The following is a 16,063-nucleotide window of genomic DNA, read 5'->3' as shown; positions in this document are numbered from 1 at the left end:
TAAAGAATCAACTCTCTTTCTAACTCTTCGGAATTTTTAATGGAAGTTCTGAGACCCACATGTGCTAACCTGTTACAGGCAGAACGTGACATGGTCATAGCTGAGCGTCTGGCAGGGAACAACTTGGCTTAAATCGACACCTGGCTGTTGCAGGACGGGAGGGCGCGTAGGGTCGGAGCTGCCTCCCCCGACCTGAAGTCCTGTTGTGTTTATCTTTGTCAATGAAGGAGAGAGGGGGCAGGTCATTAACTGCGAAGGGCCATGAAATTGGTTTCGCCAAACGGCTGAAAAAATTCTCAAATGTCACAGGAAAACAGAAAATAGCTTTGTTTTAGTTTTTTGTTTTTTAATTCAAGGTAAACCCCGACCGATGCCCTCTGCAAAAGCTGACCTTAGCACTTCCAAATATCATCCCGATGGTGAATATTTTACCTAAACAAGCAGCTTTGTTGGTGTGGAAAAGGGAACTTAACAAACGTACTGACAAAAAAAAAAAAAAGGTTTGATTTTTCTGAAACAAACGTCTTATTTTACTGTGTTTTATACATATGGCATCTTAACTCCCTCCCCAGATGCATCATCTTCTGATATATCCATAGCTTAGACCTTTTATCTTACTTCCAAATTCATTTTCTTTGACTACAGTTTTTCTCAGTGATTGGTGTGTGTGATTGAGGCATAAACTGCATGTGCAACAAATTCACCGACTCTGCTTGGTTTCCTTCCCAGGCCCTGAGCGCCACACCAAGTAACGGAACATGAAAGAATTAAGACTCTGATGCATTTTGTGATGATCCACATTTAAGTTATTAACTCAAAGGTGAAGTCCGATCTTCTGTACTTGAAATGTCAATATATTTTTTTTTAACTCGGAAGCAAGAAGAAAACCTAATCTAATGGAGAGGAAGACTGGAATTTGGGTACGAATGGGCGGGCGCTCTTCCCAGCTACGCTTCACGCGGCCTGTCTTCTGCTCCGGAAGGAGGCGCAGGACTGAAGTTCTCCCCAGAACCCACAACCAGGGTTCCGCGTGCCGGGAGAAGCTGGAGGGCATTCGGTACCGGGTGTCGGACAGGCAGGCAGAGCTCCAAGCACCACATGCAGAAGTCTACCCGCCCTCGCCCCGCCATTTGGTGATATCTTCCAACTATCCGGTCAGGAGCCTTAAATAACCATATAGTGACGTACCTGATCAAGAACACTGTCATGAACTTGAGTTTAGAAGTATATCCAGAGACACTGTCCATGCCAACAATAGTTTCAGGAACGTTCCCATCCCCGGAAGAAGACAATGGGCACTCACCGATCAATGAAATAGCCAATGACAGGGCTCTCCATGGTCGTGTTGGGCGGCTTCCAAGTCACGATGACATAATCACGGTTTGCGTCATAGCACCTCAAGTCCATAGGCGCACCAGGAGCCCCAGTCACCAGTGGGTCTGCGTCTGCACCGGGGGGCGGGGGAGGGGAGGCATGAGGCTTGGGACACTGTCAAGCCTGTTCATGGCTCCTTCAAACTCAGACTTGTATCTACTCGACTCGATCTGACCCCTGCTTCGTCCTCACGTCTACATGACCTGACTTCTTTTTGACTATGATGGATTGGTGACAAGAAATAGAAGCCTAGTTAGGAGGTTTTAAAGTCAACATGTTCTGCCCTCTATAAGATACTCAAGTCTATGATTTTTTTGTAATTGATTGCAAAATGGAAGGTCACCTTCTCTTGATAGTGGATTATCCCATAAGGTCATGTCAAAAACTAACCAATGAAATGATAATAGTGTGGCCTTTTTAACACCTGAGAAATATTACCTTAGACGCTTTTATCTTTCAAAATCCTTCGGAGATTGAGGGTTTAAACCTTCCTTTTTCTGCAAGCTGTGAGCAAACGTTTAGGTCCACACGACACTCACTCCTTCATGGGCCGCTCGTGACCACGGTGCACATTAAGTTTTATTTTCAGGTTTTAATTACAGGAGCACTGAGGCCAGCAGAGCTATTCAGAAAGTGGATACGCCGAACGTTGAATTTCCTTACCTACAATCTGTATTTATTCCATAACCATGACTGCCACACTCTCCTGTTCGAGGCATATTAAAAGCTAAGCATTTCGTGACATTGAGCCAAATATTTTCTCTCCCATTCAAAATCCTCAGAAAGTAATCAGAACAGTAAAACTGCCCCCTGCGTGCTTTATTTTCCTCCTGCTGGTGGTGCTGAATAAGGAAGGCAATTTCAGCTACGCTGTATTTACTGCATCTTCACGGGGCGAGACATCTTGCCAGAAGGCGTACAGGAGAACCGGAGGGACACTTTAATGCCAACCTAATAAAAATGGTAAAACTTCACGGAAGGGCCTAAAACCCCGGCCCTGCAGGTTTGTGCCATCTTGTGGGAGTGGGGAGGGGGAGGGTATTTGTTTTACATTTATTCCTTTTTTTTTTTTTTTAAGTTATAATACTCCCTGATGACACAGCCCTTTCTCGCGCTCTGACAGGTCCAGCGGAAAACAGAGTATGCTGATGGGACCATCCCAGGCACATATAACCAGAGCTGGCGGTAGGCACAAAGGTGCCCGGGACACCGAGCGCAGGTCAGGCTGGGCAGCCCGTCCGAATGGAGGGGCTCAGGACAGCAGCACCGGGCAACTAGAGCGGAAGTGTTCCGGGATCTTCGGCGGGGCTCAGCCGGGCCCTGCGGAGGAGGGCCTCCAAGCTGGAGGCCACAGGGGTCTGGGAGTAGATACAGGGAAAAGGGCTCTGCCAGGTGAAGAAAAAAGCCCGGGGGCTGTTGAGTGTCCAAGGGAAGGCTCCAGACACCTGACCCCCTGCCCCTCCAGCCTGGAGAAGTCCCCCAGGCCTCTAAGCCTCCACATTTGCATTTGGGAAACCGAGAATAACAGCCCTTGCTTACAAAATGGGCCTAAGAATTGTAGGGTATACACACATACTTGTGGATGTGTGTGTGTGTGTGTGTGTGTGTGGACGTGCACATGCACACCTGTGTGCACACATACACAGATACATACATACACTACATACGTATGATATACATAATTTTATCCATTTCATGTGTCCATGTGTCCGTTTTGTACAGGATAGATATATGATGTGTACGCATATGACACGTCTACGTATAAACATGCACATACACATACACACACCTCCGTGCCCACGTGTGACAGGGATTCACAGATCATGTACAGAACGTGTGACCCCGTGGCTGGTATGCCATGACTTTGTCCTTAATTCCATGAACTAGGAGTCAGGAAGCCCCCGGCGGGACCACGTCAGGAAGAAAGGGGACAGCGCGCAGACTGCTGGATGTCAAGCTCTTTGCAGGTGCCAATGCCACGCGGGCGTCCTACCCACACACTCGCTGGAGGCAGTGGTGACAACAGCAGCCCTCCCCTCCCAGCCTGTCCTCGTCAGTGTGCCCAGAGGCAATGAGGGGCACCCCCCTGGAGCCCCCTACTCCGGGGCCCCCTCAGTTCTGCAACGCTCTCGAGAATTAGTAACATAGGCGTATTCATGCCAGAAAGCCGTCTCATAGATTCTATCGATTTATCAACGGAGAGACAAAAATGGAGATTCTGATCTGTTTCCAAGTGTAGTCAGGGACTCGTTGTCAGGACAGGAGCTGAGACGCAGGACAGGGAACACTCACGTCACATCAGGAGGCTCCGAGGAGCAGCGTGAGTGACCCCACACACGCACCTGCTCCGGCCTAGCCCCTGTGAGGTCCCAGCCTCCCGCGCTCACGCCCTGACTGTGCCCCCCTCGCCCCTGGAGGCTCCACGTACCGCAGACAAACAGGAAGGCGCTGTGCTCGCTGATGCCCCCTCTGGACACAATCCTCAAGGTGTACAGACCCTCGTCGTCCTTGTTCAGGTGGCTGAACGACAGGGAGGCCTGGCCTTCGCCGAAGAACATCTTGGTCCACTTGGACTCCTTCACGAGCACATCTGAAAGAGCGGGCAACACGGGATCGCCTCAGAAACCGTCAAGGAGATCAGACGATGAAAGTGGACAACGTGTCCTGGCCGGGCAGCGGGACACAGAGGAAGGGAGCCTCAGCCTCACAACGACCCGAGGGCGTGTGACACGCCAGGAGCACACACGACGGCCCGTCGGGAGGACGGGGGCATCCTCAGGACAGGACCGAGGCCCGCACTCGGGGTGCACAGACACCCGGCGCGTCTCCGCGGGGACGGCGGGTCGACCTGGGCTCAGAGCTTCCGGCCGTGTGACTGCTGTCTGCCCGCCCCGCCCCACCCGCACCTAACCACGTGGTCTAACCACGGCCACGGCCACGGCATCCTTGCAGGTAACACTCTCCTGGGTGGAAAGCTGGCCTGGGAAAGACCCCGCCCATGCGCCTCAGCAAAGAAAGTATAAGCACCGACAAACCATCCATCAGAGGCCGTGAAATGAAAAAGGCGGCTGCGGAAAAAGAAGAGATGAAACCACAAGCGGCGAAGAACACCCACTCTGGAAATCAAGGAAACACCGAACGAGCGATCCTCGTCCGCCTCCTAATTTGGCTACATCCACACTTGGGAAGGGCAGAGAGACCTCGCCACCCGCCTCGCAGGGGAGGACAGCCACACGGGGTGAGTCTGAGGACAAGCACACCGTTTGGGGCACAAGCACAAGTTCCAAGAACGTGTCCCAGGGGGTGACAATTTCATTCAAGAACTTGGACCTCCAGCCTCCAGAAGTGTGGGAGGTCCGTCCACTGTGTAAGCCGCCCGGCCATGGTATTTCTGTCAGCGCAGCCGGGACGGACTAAGACACCAGGCTATTCCCGGCAGGATGCTGTCGTGGCTCGTGCTCCCGAGGACCTGTCTGTCCCCACAAAGTCCCTCACGCACCATAGGGAATGCACAGCACGTACGCATGTGACTTGCTTGCAGTCACATGTGTTTAAGACCAGGGCCCATCAGCTGGAGTGGCATGTCTAGCCAGGAGCCAGTCCCCCGACCAGAGGCCCACCCCACCACGGGCTCCGTAAGCATCTCAGGACTTGCCAAATCGGCCTCAAGTGCAAATCACACCCAAGGGTGGGTCTCGGGTTTTAATAGGAGTAAACTTGGTTCTCCCTCCTCCTGTTAGATTAGAGTTCTAATCCATCTTAACTTGTGTCCCCAATTCCACACGTCCCGTTTGCACGGTGCACCTGCCGTGCCTCACGGAGGATAGCATTCCTCGGGCTGACATCACCTCAGGGTTTACCAGCCACCTGGAGCCTCACAGCTCATTAATTTTAAAGGGCAAAAAAAAAACCCCAAAATCTCCTTGCATTTTAATGTCTACAAATAAGCCACTGATAAGTCTCTACCGGTTCCCTCTTGAGTACTAAAGCCCGTGAAGATCTTACCGTGACTGTGCACGCGGGGCGTCTGGCACAGCTAAGCCCCCTAATGCCACAAGGCCCCAGCTCGCCATGGGGACAGGCCAGGCACGGGATCCGAGCACGAGTTCTCCACACACAGGTCAAGGCCAGGAAAGTGCCGCGTCACCCGGATGCCAGGCGCTTCCCCGTCACTAGGAAACCCTCCAAAGCTGACATCACTATCCTCCGGGGACATAATGAAAACTTTCCTCAAACCGATGTCATTCTCCACAGAAGAAGTAAATTAGAATCTTGGAACTCAAGTTAGACCTCCTGTCTTAAATTAGAACTACAGAGGGTAAATTAAATCCCGTCTGTCACCACAAAGAGTGTCCCCCTCCCTCCCTCGGCTCCGCTCAGACTGGACACGTGGTCCTTGCCGTGTATTTGGCAAAGCGTCACGTTCTGGGACATTTCTTACACTTTAAAAGGACACGGCTTTATATTTCTGTTTTCCTGCAGCCGTTTATAAATACCTCGTGGGCAGGCTGGCCTACGTCCTTGTCATATTTTGCACCGTGTTAGGGCCCAAGAAGAGATAAGCAGGCCAGTCGCACTGGCTGCACAGAAAACCGGTTTCTGTTAGGAGCCCCAGGGCAGACACGATGAAGGAAAACCCTCTCGCACCGTCCCCGCACCTCGCAGGACAGCCGTGCACGCTGGGAAGGAGCACAGCGTCTGCCCCAGTCCTGCTGCGCAGGAAGCACCTTGAACAAGCCCCTTGCCACAGCGCCCACCTGTCGCAGGGAGCCACAACCCCATCCCCATCTCGGGTCCGCGTGGAAGAAGGGTGTCACATTCAACACACAGTCCAACACACAATAAATGGCGGGGGTTGTTTTAGCCAAGGAGGAACATAAAGACACAGACACCTTGCTTCTTCTTAACCCCAGAAAGACCCTTCTTAGGCAGCTATAAAGATCTCCTCTAAATTCGGGCACCCCCGTTAACCTCTCACACGCCGGGGTGAAGGTCAGGGTCCGTGGCAGTCTCCCGGCTCTCCCCAGTCTCCCTGCTTGCCGTGCCGTCTGCAGCGACCACGGCGGGGACACGAATGCCCAGGGGTGTCCCCGGTCGGGGGGGTTGTCCCCACATCACACTCACCATCTCGGTACCACTCGGCACGCGGCTGCACCCTCTTCAGCTCCGGCGTCACCAGCAGCGTGCACTTGAGAGTGACAGTCTCGCCTTCCCTCCTGAAGGTGACTCCAAATTTCTCCAGAAACTGGACGTCAAAGTGCATGTATGGGATCACGGACGAAGGGGGCACTGCACAGGGAGAGCGGGACAGCGTTACGGGGGCAGGCGCAGCCATTCCCAGCCCAGCAGGTGCACAGCAGGCCGTGACCGCGAAAGTCCCCCAATCCACCATCACACATCCCGTCCTCGAGAGAGGTGCGTGATGGGATAGACTGGTGTCCCCCAAAGTCACGTGTCAAAGCCCTAAGCCCCAGAGAGAAGGTACGAGGAGGTGGGGTCTTGGGAAAGGGAGCAGTTCTAGATCAGGCCATGAGGGTGGGCTCCATGATGGGACTAGCGTCCTTATCAGCTGCAGACACTCGGGCTCTCTCTCCTCCGTGGGCGGACGCGGTGAGAAGGAGCCATCCACACGGCTGGAAGGGGGCCACAGCCGCTGGGCCGACACGGTGATCTCTGACTTCTGAGATCCGTGAGGTTGAGGCCCCCAGCATGTGGTCATGTCCTGGCAGCTGAGCTCACTAACCCACTCCCAGAGAACCAGAAGACCCGTCCTGGAGAGGAGCGGACCCTCTGTGACAGAGGGGACAGAAACAGGCAGGACAGGAGGCAACCCGGAGTCTGGACCACAGGTAAGAGTAAAGGGTGTGAATCCTGCATCGACCCCACATGGGGGGCTTTCTCGTCGTCAGAAATGAACTGAGACACATTCATCAACTGAATGCCGTTTACGCTGCAGACAAAATGAATTAACCAGATCCAGAGGCACCGAGACTGAATCTCAAAAATACACTGTTTAGTGGAGGGGGCAGTATTTTAGAAAAAAAGTGCACAGTAAATTTTCGAAATGAAAACCACCTGTGACTTAGAAACACATGTCTGCAGGGAAGATGTTTTTAAGGAGCTGGGAGCTCCAAGGTGACGGTTTCTTCTTGGAGGAAGACGGGTGAGGGGAAGGAGGGAAGGATTGTGGAGACTCCTCAACTCCTGATAGTTCTAGCTCCCTAAAAACACCCGAGGGTCACCGAAGTGTCCATTTGAAAATGCTTAGCTTTGTGTTCTGCCAACCGGACTCCAATTTTCTTAAAATAACTGAAAAAAGTGGGAAAATATTCACTCTGCTGAACATGGGTGGTGACCAACTGCACAGCGTCTATTATGTCACGGTCCGTGCATATCAGTATGTTACAGATACCGCAGAGGCTTTACTCAAGCAGACACAATTTTAACCAACAGAGGAACCCCGGGGGATGGGACCAGGGGACAGCCCCCAAGGTCCCTTCCGTCTCCACCGGTGCCTCAGGGCCATCCTCCCAGCGGGCTCCACATGGTCCCTGGAACCCAGGGGACACCGTCAGACGTCTCCCCGGCACACACGTTCTCGAGCCTCCCTGCCTCTCCGCCTGTCGGCTCTGAACTTGTCCCGCTCACCTGCTAATGGTCTTCGACAACCCCCGAGGGAAGGACACGAGCCAATCCGATACCTGACCCAGAAATGGCCAAGGGCCCACCACACACAAGTGTCCAGCGGCTGCCAGAAAGGCTTTCCCCTCGGGCACCCGACCTGAAGTCAGGTCTTCACCGACACTTGACCTGTAACATCTCCACCTCCCGTCAGGGTAAAATGAACACTGCCGTGGAATCACACGATCATTCTTTCGGAAGGTCAGGTCAACCCCAAGCCTCACTCCCGTCCCGTGACAAAGCCATGGTAAGTCACTGAGTCAGCCTGCCAAGTCCTGGTCCTGGAGATGCTGTGGACACGGCTCCCTTCTCCACCCTCGCCCGACTCGGGCCACCCCAGCTTCCTGGCCTTCTGGCTCGACACCAGCCCTGGTGCTCAGGAAGACACTCGACTTGCCTCATCAGGGGCCCACCTCGGTCGCCTTGGAAACAGGGGGCCCACCGGTGGCCCCCCAGTCCCCAAGCCCCGCAGAAGAGCGGACGGAATCAGACACGTGTCCACAGTGCAGAGAGGGAGAACCTTCCCAACAGGTAAGCGAAAGAGCCGGGTCCGAAGTCACAGGGGCTACGGGCATCACACACAGCGGGAAGGGAGCGTCCACCATTTAAAGGCAGGGCCCCGAGCCAGCTTCTGAGCGTCATCTGCCACACGCCGTCACCCTGCTCGACGGTGGCTGTTTGCTATAAATGGGCCCTGTGGCAACAGCACGCATTCAGGTCAAAGATCTGGATTCCGTGTTGTCCCCAATCCAAAGGTGTGAGGTCCGTCAGTTTCACCAGCGTCTCAGAATTCCACCTAGCCACAGAGTCACGTGGGGACAGCCTGTCAGCATACTAGCAGTGCCAGCAAACACACGGCTTTAAGAAACGATTCGACCCTCAGGAAACGACTTTTTAACTCTGTGCTGTGTCGCCACGCGTTTTTCGGCACAAAAAGGAAAACAGTGGACTTACATCCGATAGGGAGTCCCACCGAACGGAACGGCTCCTCGTCTCCGTGGAACCCTGCAAGACAAGCCGCTGAAGGGCACGGGGGACGGGAGGCGCCAAGGCGTGCCCGCACCCCGGGAGGACAACTCACTTCTCACGACCACGGCAGCGTTGGTCGACACCTGTCCGTACCCGTTTGTGGCCACCGCGGAGTACGTTGCTGTGTCGTCAAAGTTCGCCCTTGGAGGAGAGAAAGCAAGGTCACGCCCTGAATGCACTGTGGGACTGTTCTGCAGGGGCCGGCGACCCTAATCTGAGCGCAAGGTTCCTCGAAAGCCACGCGTGTGACCCAGATCCTTTGTTCGTGAGTGGTTTGTTTAAGAACAATGCCAGCTCTGTCTGTGGAACAAGCTGTTAATTATAGACACGGCAAGGTCTGATCCCAGGCTATGGCTTCCCTGTCCTCGAGGAAAACAGTAGTACAGATGCTTCTCAGTCTCCTCGACTGCATTCTCAAGGGGAAGTCTATGTTCCCCTCTGGCTCAATTTTTCTTCCTCTATAGGACTCGTGGCTTTATTTTGCCAATGGGAAGGCCCCCCTGACCTCCACCACTGGGAAAATTAACTCCACCTCACTCCACACCCGGGGTTCCCATGTGGACGGGAGAGTATTTCCCAAGCCCCAAAATAACAGATACGAAGCACCCACTCGGGGGTGTTTTGAAGGTGTCGAACTGGACGCAGCCCAGGCAGCCACCCCCAGGGCCATAGGGATGATGGACACCCACCTCCAGAAAGAACCGTGACCCAGGAACCACCAGACCCCAGCTTCTCCAGGCTGGAGCCCCTCTACACCCCCTCCAAAACTGATCTGGAAAAAGTTGAAGCTTCCCAGCAGAATACAGAAAATGTCACAGAGACCACGGATATAGGCAGGAAATCGAGCCCCAACACGGGGCTCAAACTCACGAACCACAAGGTCATGACCCACGCCGAAACTGAGAGTGGGATGCTTAACCAACCGAGCCACCCCGGCGCCCCAAGCCATTTCGTTTCCATAAATGCATTCTGCAGACAGGAGGGTATCCTGCGTCTGGGATCAGCCCCACACCTGCCCCTGCAAGCAGCACCCCCACCGGCAACAGCACGGCACAGCCAAGGCCACAGGGAGAGAAGCACGGAGGTCTGTAAGAACCGCTGGGTCAGGGTGTCCGGACCCTGCGCCACGTGCAGAGCAGGGAGACCGGCCGCCACAGGAACACGGGTCCTCAGAGAGCACGTATGGGGAGGTCACTTAGCGCTGTCCAGTCGGGCACCGTGAATCTCTTTCCTGTCTCCTTGGCCTCCTGGACTTCATACCAGTGGTCCTCAGGCTGTGCCCCGTGGTTTACAAACCAAATCTTCCCATTTTGTCTTCAATGTATATTTTAGCAGTTTTTCAAAGTACGGCAGGGGTGCCCGGGTGGCTCAGACGGTTAAGTGTCCGACTTCAGCTCAGGTCACGATCTCACGGCTCGTGGGATCGAGCCCGAGTCGGGCTCTGTGTGACAGCGTGGAGCCTGCTTGGGATTCTCTCTCCCTCTCTCTGCCCCTGCCCCACTCCATCACGCACATGCGCGCGTGCTCTCTCTCTCTCTCTCTCTCTATCAAAATAAATAAAGTTTAAAAAGAAAGATCCTTTAAAAAGTGCAGCAACCACAGGCACTCGGCAAGCGGTGCTGGGATATTACGAGCTGGCAGACGGGTCACGTCAGATCCTCGCCTTCGCTCCACCTGCCTGACGAGTTTATCCGCTGACTTTGTAACGGATAGATAGCATCCGCCTTAAACTTCTCAAGTACGTCTACCGTGCACCTGCCCTTCACTCAGGTGACTCTGACAATCAAATAAAACAACGTATTTGAAAACATTTGTAGTTTGTAGGACCGTCCCTCGCTCGTACATTATTCATTAAAACATATTAGCAGAGCTCCCGGACCCAAGTTCGAAGATGCTTCCCTGCTCGCTCCATGACTCGGGCGCTCTCCTCTGCCTCCACATTCCAACAAACCAAAACAGACTTCTAAGGGTTTTGAGAACTGCAATTAATTGCTCTTTCGTTTCTCTGTGGGTGGAACAGCCAGAAGGGACAGGGGAAGGGAATGCGCCTTGTGACAGAGTCCCTGGAAACAACTCGGAGAAGGGAAGGAAGGGGCAGGGTGAGTCCTGCAGGGCAGGACCCAGCCAGGCAGCAACTTCTACAAGATTCTGAGCTCGTGTCTCAGCCGAGAATAAGAGACGGAGGGGAGCTCCCTAACACATTAGCACTGACAGGTTGTCAAGGGACCAATTATCACTTAGTACTTAGCGGCAGGGATGGGGCTGGGGAGGAGAAAGCCGGTACTTAGGAGCTGGAACCTTCCTCGGTGACACATAGACTGATTGTGTATGTGCTCGCGTGCATTTATCCAGAACAGGGTCCACGGCGCTCGTCCGGGGTGCGAGGAAGTCCATACGCCCAAGTATTCAGACGCCCTGACTTACTGCAACCATCCGGGGAGGGCGTCCCGCACAGGTGCTGGCTGTGGCTAAGTCGACACTTGGTCTTACGTTTGCTTTTATCTCGTTGCTCTCGCGTTTCCCCTTTGCAAACGTTTTATGTTGCATAAAAAACTCCAGGACATCGAGAGGCCGTAAGGAAGCGTCCCCGGGTGTATGGGGGTCCTGCTCACACACGCTGCCCCGTGCGGGTGCTGCGTGCGGGCTGCGGGAAGGACGGTGTCTGGGGCACTGGGGCAGCGTGGAAGCAGAGGGTGGACGGGCCGGGCACGCAGATTTTGAGCAGACTGTACCCAGCTCAAACTTCTGTCCAGCCTTCCCACGGGCCAGCAGGACTGCGTTCTCTCTCTCCTCCCCCAGGCCGCACCGGGAGGTGGCATTGGGCAATCCCCTCCCCATCCTCTGCCACCCCCACCCCCCGGGGCAGAGCCCGCTTCCGGCCTGTCCTTCACGCTGTGAGAAACTGCAAGCGAGTGATTAAGAGGCAAACGGTTTTATTTTCTGTTGGGACAGGTTGCCGGAACGGACAGAGGAGGGTTCCTTTGGTCCCCGTTCGTACAAACTTCCCGGGGGCACTTCTGTGTCTCCAAGTCTTGATCTGAACTGCCTCGAAAAGGACTCATGGTATTGTATCTAGCTTAAAGAGGACAGACGAATGTTTCAGTGGTCTGTGGCCTGCCCTGGCTACGCTGGCCCAATGTCCTTACGCGGGATTCACCATTTAACTCGAATCAGAGTTTGCATGTGGAAGTCTAAAGAAAGTGCAAGAGGAGGTCAGCCGTGCTGAGCTCAGCAGGCATGGGGGGGCGGGGGGGGGGGGTGCTACAAAGAAAACGGGAGCCAGATCCCTCTAAACGCTCTCATTACACTATGAGAGCAGCATTAAAATTCCCTGAAGAAACAGGACGCGCATGATGAGTCCCCAGAGAAAATCTTACGAGCGTATAAAATAGTGTCGAATTCGAGCAGCACCAAAGGGTCAGAAGCTTCCCTTCCGGCACTTGAAGAATTCAGACGGCCGCCAAGGAGTATTCCTGGAGGTGAACGTCACTCCTGCGGCCACGAAGGAAGAGCTCACAAACCCCCCTCCTCCCGCCCTTGCCCTCCCAACAGACGTGGCCAGCACATTCCCCACCACTCGGAACGGCCACAGATCAAATGATGGCAGGTCAGCACTTTGGAATGAACAGCTGAGCCCAGCGGCAGCTGCGGGCCCCCCCCCCCCCACCTCCACTCTGTGTCTGAAGAAGGTTCACACTGCCTCTGCCCAGAGGGTCCCGACCCAGGCCTATCTGGGTTCATGAACTGCGGATGACGGCATCCGGGGCCCTTCGAGGATTCATCAGTCTGTTTGGTCCAAAGCCTGTATAAATTTAAACGTTTTGGGGCCTCTGGGCGGCTCAGTCGGGGGAGCGTCCAACTCTTGATTTCGGCCCAGGTCACGATCTCACGGTTCGTGGGATCAAGCCCTGCGTGGGGTTCTGTGCTGACAGCACGGAGCCTGCTTGGGATTCTCTGCTCTCTCTGCCCTTTCTCTCTCTCTCTCTCTTTCAAAAAATAAATAAGCATTTTCTAAAAATTTAAAAGTTTCAGACTTGAGAGTGGAAAGTGGTTTTTCCTCTTAAAACTGTCCTTCCCACGCGGCTGGAGGGGAACTGGCTGGATCGTCAGCCTGACCCTCGTAACCCTCACCGGCCACAACGCACCCCAGGCCAGAGAAGAGATGTCCCTGAGCACAAACGCACCCCCCAAATGAGGGTGGACATTCTCCTACAGAGTGTGGCTCTCCGTCCACTAAAGTTTCATAATTGTGGAAACCAAAGGAGAGAAAATTGCAGCAAGGGGCCAGGGCATTCCAATGCCCCAGGCGAGGAGACCCTGACCCTCTGTGTGTGCTTGCACCTAGACCCGCCCCCCCTTCTGCCTGCTCATCTCAGCGGCCCCCCTTTCCACGAGCACCCCGCCTCCAATCTGTCACACTTCCTGTCGTTCTCTCTCCAGAACCCGTGTAGAGCCCACACCCTTCTCGCCAGCCACGGCATGGCCACCAGCACTCAGCCCTGCCTTCTGTTCAGAGCCAGGCTTTAGACCCTTTCAAGACACGGGTCAGATCTTCCACCGCCCCCCTCAAAGTCCTTGCCACGGCCCACAGCGTCCGTGTGGCCCTCACGGTCCCGGCTCTATCTCTGACCTCCTGTCCCTCGCCGGCCACAGCCCAGACCAGCCCGAGGGGCTGGGACACAACCTCTCGGAGCCTCTGCTGCAGCTGCCGCCCCGGGCTGGCACCCTCGTGGCCCAACTCCCCATCTATCCCAGTCACCATCTCCTGTAAGCCTTGTTCAGAAGATGTCTTCTCAGGGAGGGCTGGCCTGACCACCCCACTTAACCCCACCACCTAGCCCACCCCCACACCAAGACACCCCCATTCCCCACGCCCAGTACCACAGCCTCCTGATCTACTATATAATTCACTATTTTATTACGCTTACGGTTCACCTCCTTATGCCAGCACATAAGACCTGAGATGAGGACCTCAGTTTTGGTCGTGTATCCCAAGCATCTGGACCAGTGCCTGGTACACAGTAGGCTGTCAATAAACAGCACCAGTAGGCCCATGAGGCCAGAACCTCCAGCTTCCTGAAAGAGCCTCATATTTACCTGGCAAAACAGGGTAACGACTTGTCAGACGCTTCCATGTTCATTACAGTCTTCTAACATCTGTTCTAAGTAATCTGTAGGTGCAGTGACAGTTCTGGTGACGGGGAACCTTCCGGGCCTCCTGAGGCACATACCGGGTGCGTGTGACCGACGAGGAAGCTGGCCTCGCGTGAGGACGGGGGGTGGGAGGGGACACGCAGCCTGGGGCTGACAGCCAGCCGGCCCCCCGTGCGGTGCGGTCCTGAGTGCTGGGTGGGTGGTGCCCGGGGGGCTCACGCCTGGGCTCTACCCCAAAGTCAGAGTGGGAAACAGGGAGGGAGAAAACGGGCAGGAGGCAGAGGACGAAACGGCGAGGGCGACGAAGGAAAGTGCAGAAAGGAGGCGAGACCGACTTCCCGCTGGGTGGAAGGGAGCCGGCAAAGACTCCCGCCCGGGTCGACCTGGGTCAGCCTCCGCCGAACCTCGACCTTGGGCCTCGTCCTCATGCTCGGGAAGCCCGCTACGTCAGCTCAGGGAGCCCCCAGCTCCGTGTCGGACAGGGCTCCTCACCGCCCCCCAGGCGAGTCCCATCGCCTGGCCGGCCTTCGGCACGAATCCTGCCGGTGGGTCTGGAAGGACCCCCGCCCCCTGACGCTTCCTCGCGGTGGTCTCCCTCCGCGCCCCCGCCCGCTCCGAGGAGCACACCCCACTGCCCTTCTGGGGCGGGGGCCTGGGCCCCACCCCCTGGTCGCCAGACGGAGCGCCCTCAGAATCACCTTCTCTTTAACGGAACCCAGGTACAAAGGCTTTTCAACAAAACAGGAGAGAATCCCCTCGGCGGAAGAAGTGCGTCTGGAAGACGGAGCCAGGTAAAGGTGACGTTGTACTGACTCGTGACTTCCACGAGTCGCCTTGGGAATTATTTCATTGGAGCTATTTTACTGGGGATTCCTTTACCTCTAAGTAAACTGAACCTAATTATGACATGGTGGCTCCACAGGGTGGTAACAGCGAACCCAGTAAAGTTATATATTCTAACGTCTTACCGATTTCTTGCCTTTGTATTAGGATCCCTTATCTTTTCCTGGAAAGGACTTGATAGGACGTCCTACACGCACACGCTCACCACCTGTTTAGATCACGTATGTCAACGTGGATGTAGTGTGTGTGTGCATGCCTGTGTATGTGTTGTGTAAGGAAAATGACACGCTATCCATCCAGCAAAATACTGATGCCAGCTGTGGGAAATACGATTTTCTTCTTTTACTTAGCTGTATCCTACATTTTTTTCAATTTCTGAGAAAAAAATATAAAAGTCGTATTTCCTTGAGGAGCCTGGGTTGAGGGACTACTCCTCAAACCTGTACGAGACGCAGCCCCGCGGCCGGACAGGTGTGGAGGAATCCCCTGCACCCGCCATAACCTTTACACCTGCGCGTGTCCATCTGTCCTTAAACCACTTGCCCTGTTCCCAGAGCAGGGGCCCGGACAAAACCACTGGGTTTGCCTCCCTGCGGCCCGACACCGAGGATGACAAGGGAAGCTTCTACCGCAGATTGACTCGGAAACACCAGCGAGAGCACGTGGAACCCACAGGGACGGGGTGCACCCCGACCTCCTGGTTTTAAATTCGATTTCTCTCCCGCATGAGCAGCGCTATTTGGGGCAGGTGTCCCAGGGCGCGTGGCCAGGCCCACCGAGACCTCACCTGTTGATCTCCAGGGTGTGCACGCCATACTTGCTCTCGATTCGGTACTTCCCCGGCTCTCCTGCTTGGCAGATCAAACTGCCGTCTTTATACCTAAACGAGGGAAACGCTGATTTTAGTGCAAAGGCAGAGTGGACTCTGCATTCTGGCCCAGCCTCCTTTACGGCCCCTCGGGACGCCACTCCCTGCCTGTGC

General features: G+C 54.9%; 1 protein-coding gene across 3 annotated transcripts in view; it reads right to left on the bottom strand.

Moving 5' to 3' along the window:
- MYOM2 (myomesin 2) overlaps nucleotides 1-16,063 on the bottom strand; it is a 72,862-nt gene that overhangs the window by 44,342 nt on the left and 12,457 nt on the right. For all 3 annotated transcript variants that reach the window (XM_043557404.1, XM_043557424.1, XM_043557414.1), the window contains 6 exons: nucleotides 15,869-15,961; nucleotides 9,137-9,225; nucleotides 9,010-9,060; nucleotides 6,499-6,663; nucleotides 3,803-3,964; nucleotides 1,304-1,445 (listed from right to left, as the gene is read on the bottom strand). In XM_043557404.1, the coding sequence (XP_043413339.1) occupies nucleotides 1,304-1,445; nucleotides 3,803-3,964; nucleotides 6,499-6,663; nucleotides 9,010-9,060; nucleotides 9,137-9,225; nucleotides 15,869-15,961 (702 nt within the window). The remainder of the gene's footprint in view (nucleotides 1-1,303; nucleotides 1,446-3,802; nucleotides 3,965-6,498; nucleotides 6,664-9,009; nucleotides 9,061-9,136; nucleotides 9,226-15,868; nucleotides 15,962-16,063) is intronic.

Source organism: Prionailurus bengalensis, chromosome B1 (assembly GCF_016509475.1).
Source record: "Prionailurus bengalensis isolate Pbe53 chromosome B1, Fcat_Pben_1.1_paternal_pri, whole genome shotgun sequence".
NCBI lineage: Eukaryota > Metazoa > Chordata > Mammalia > Carnivora > Felidae > Prionailurus > Prionailurus bengalensis.
This window is presented reverse-complemented; position numbering and strand designations above follow the sequence as displayed.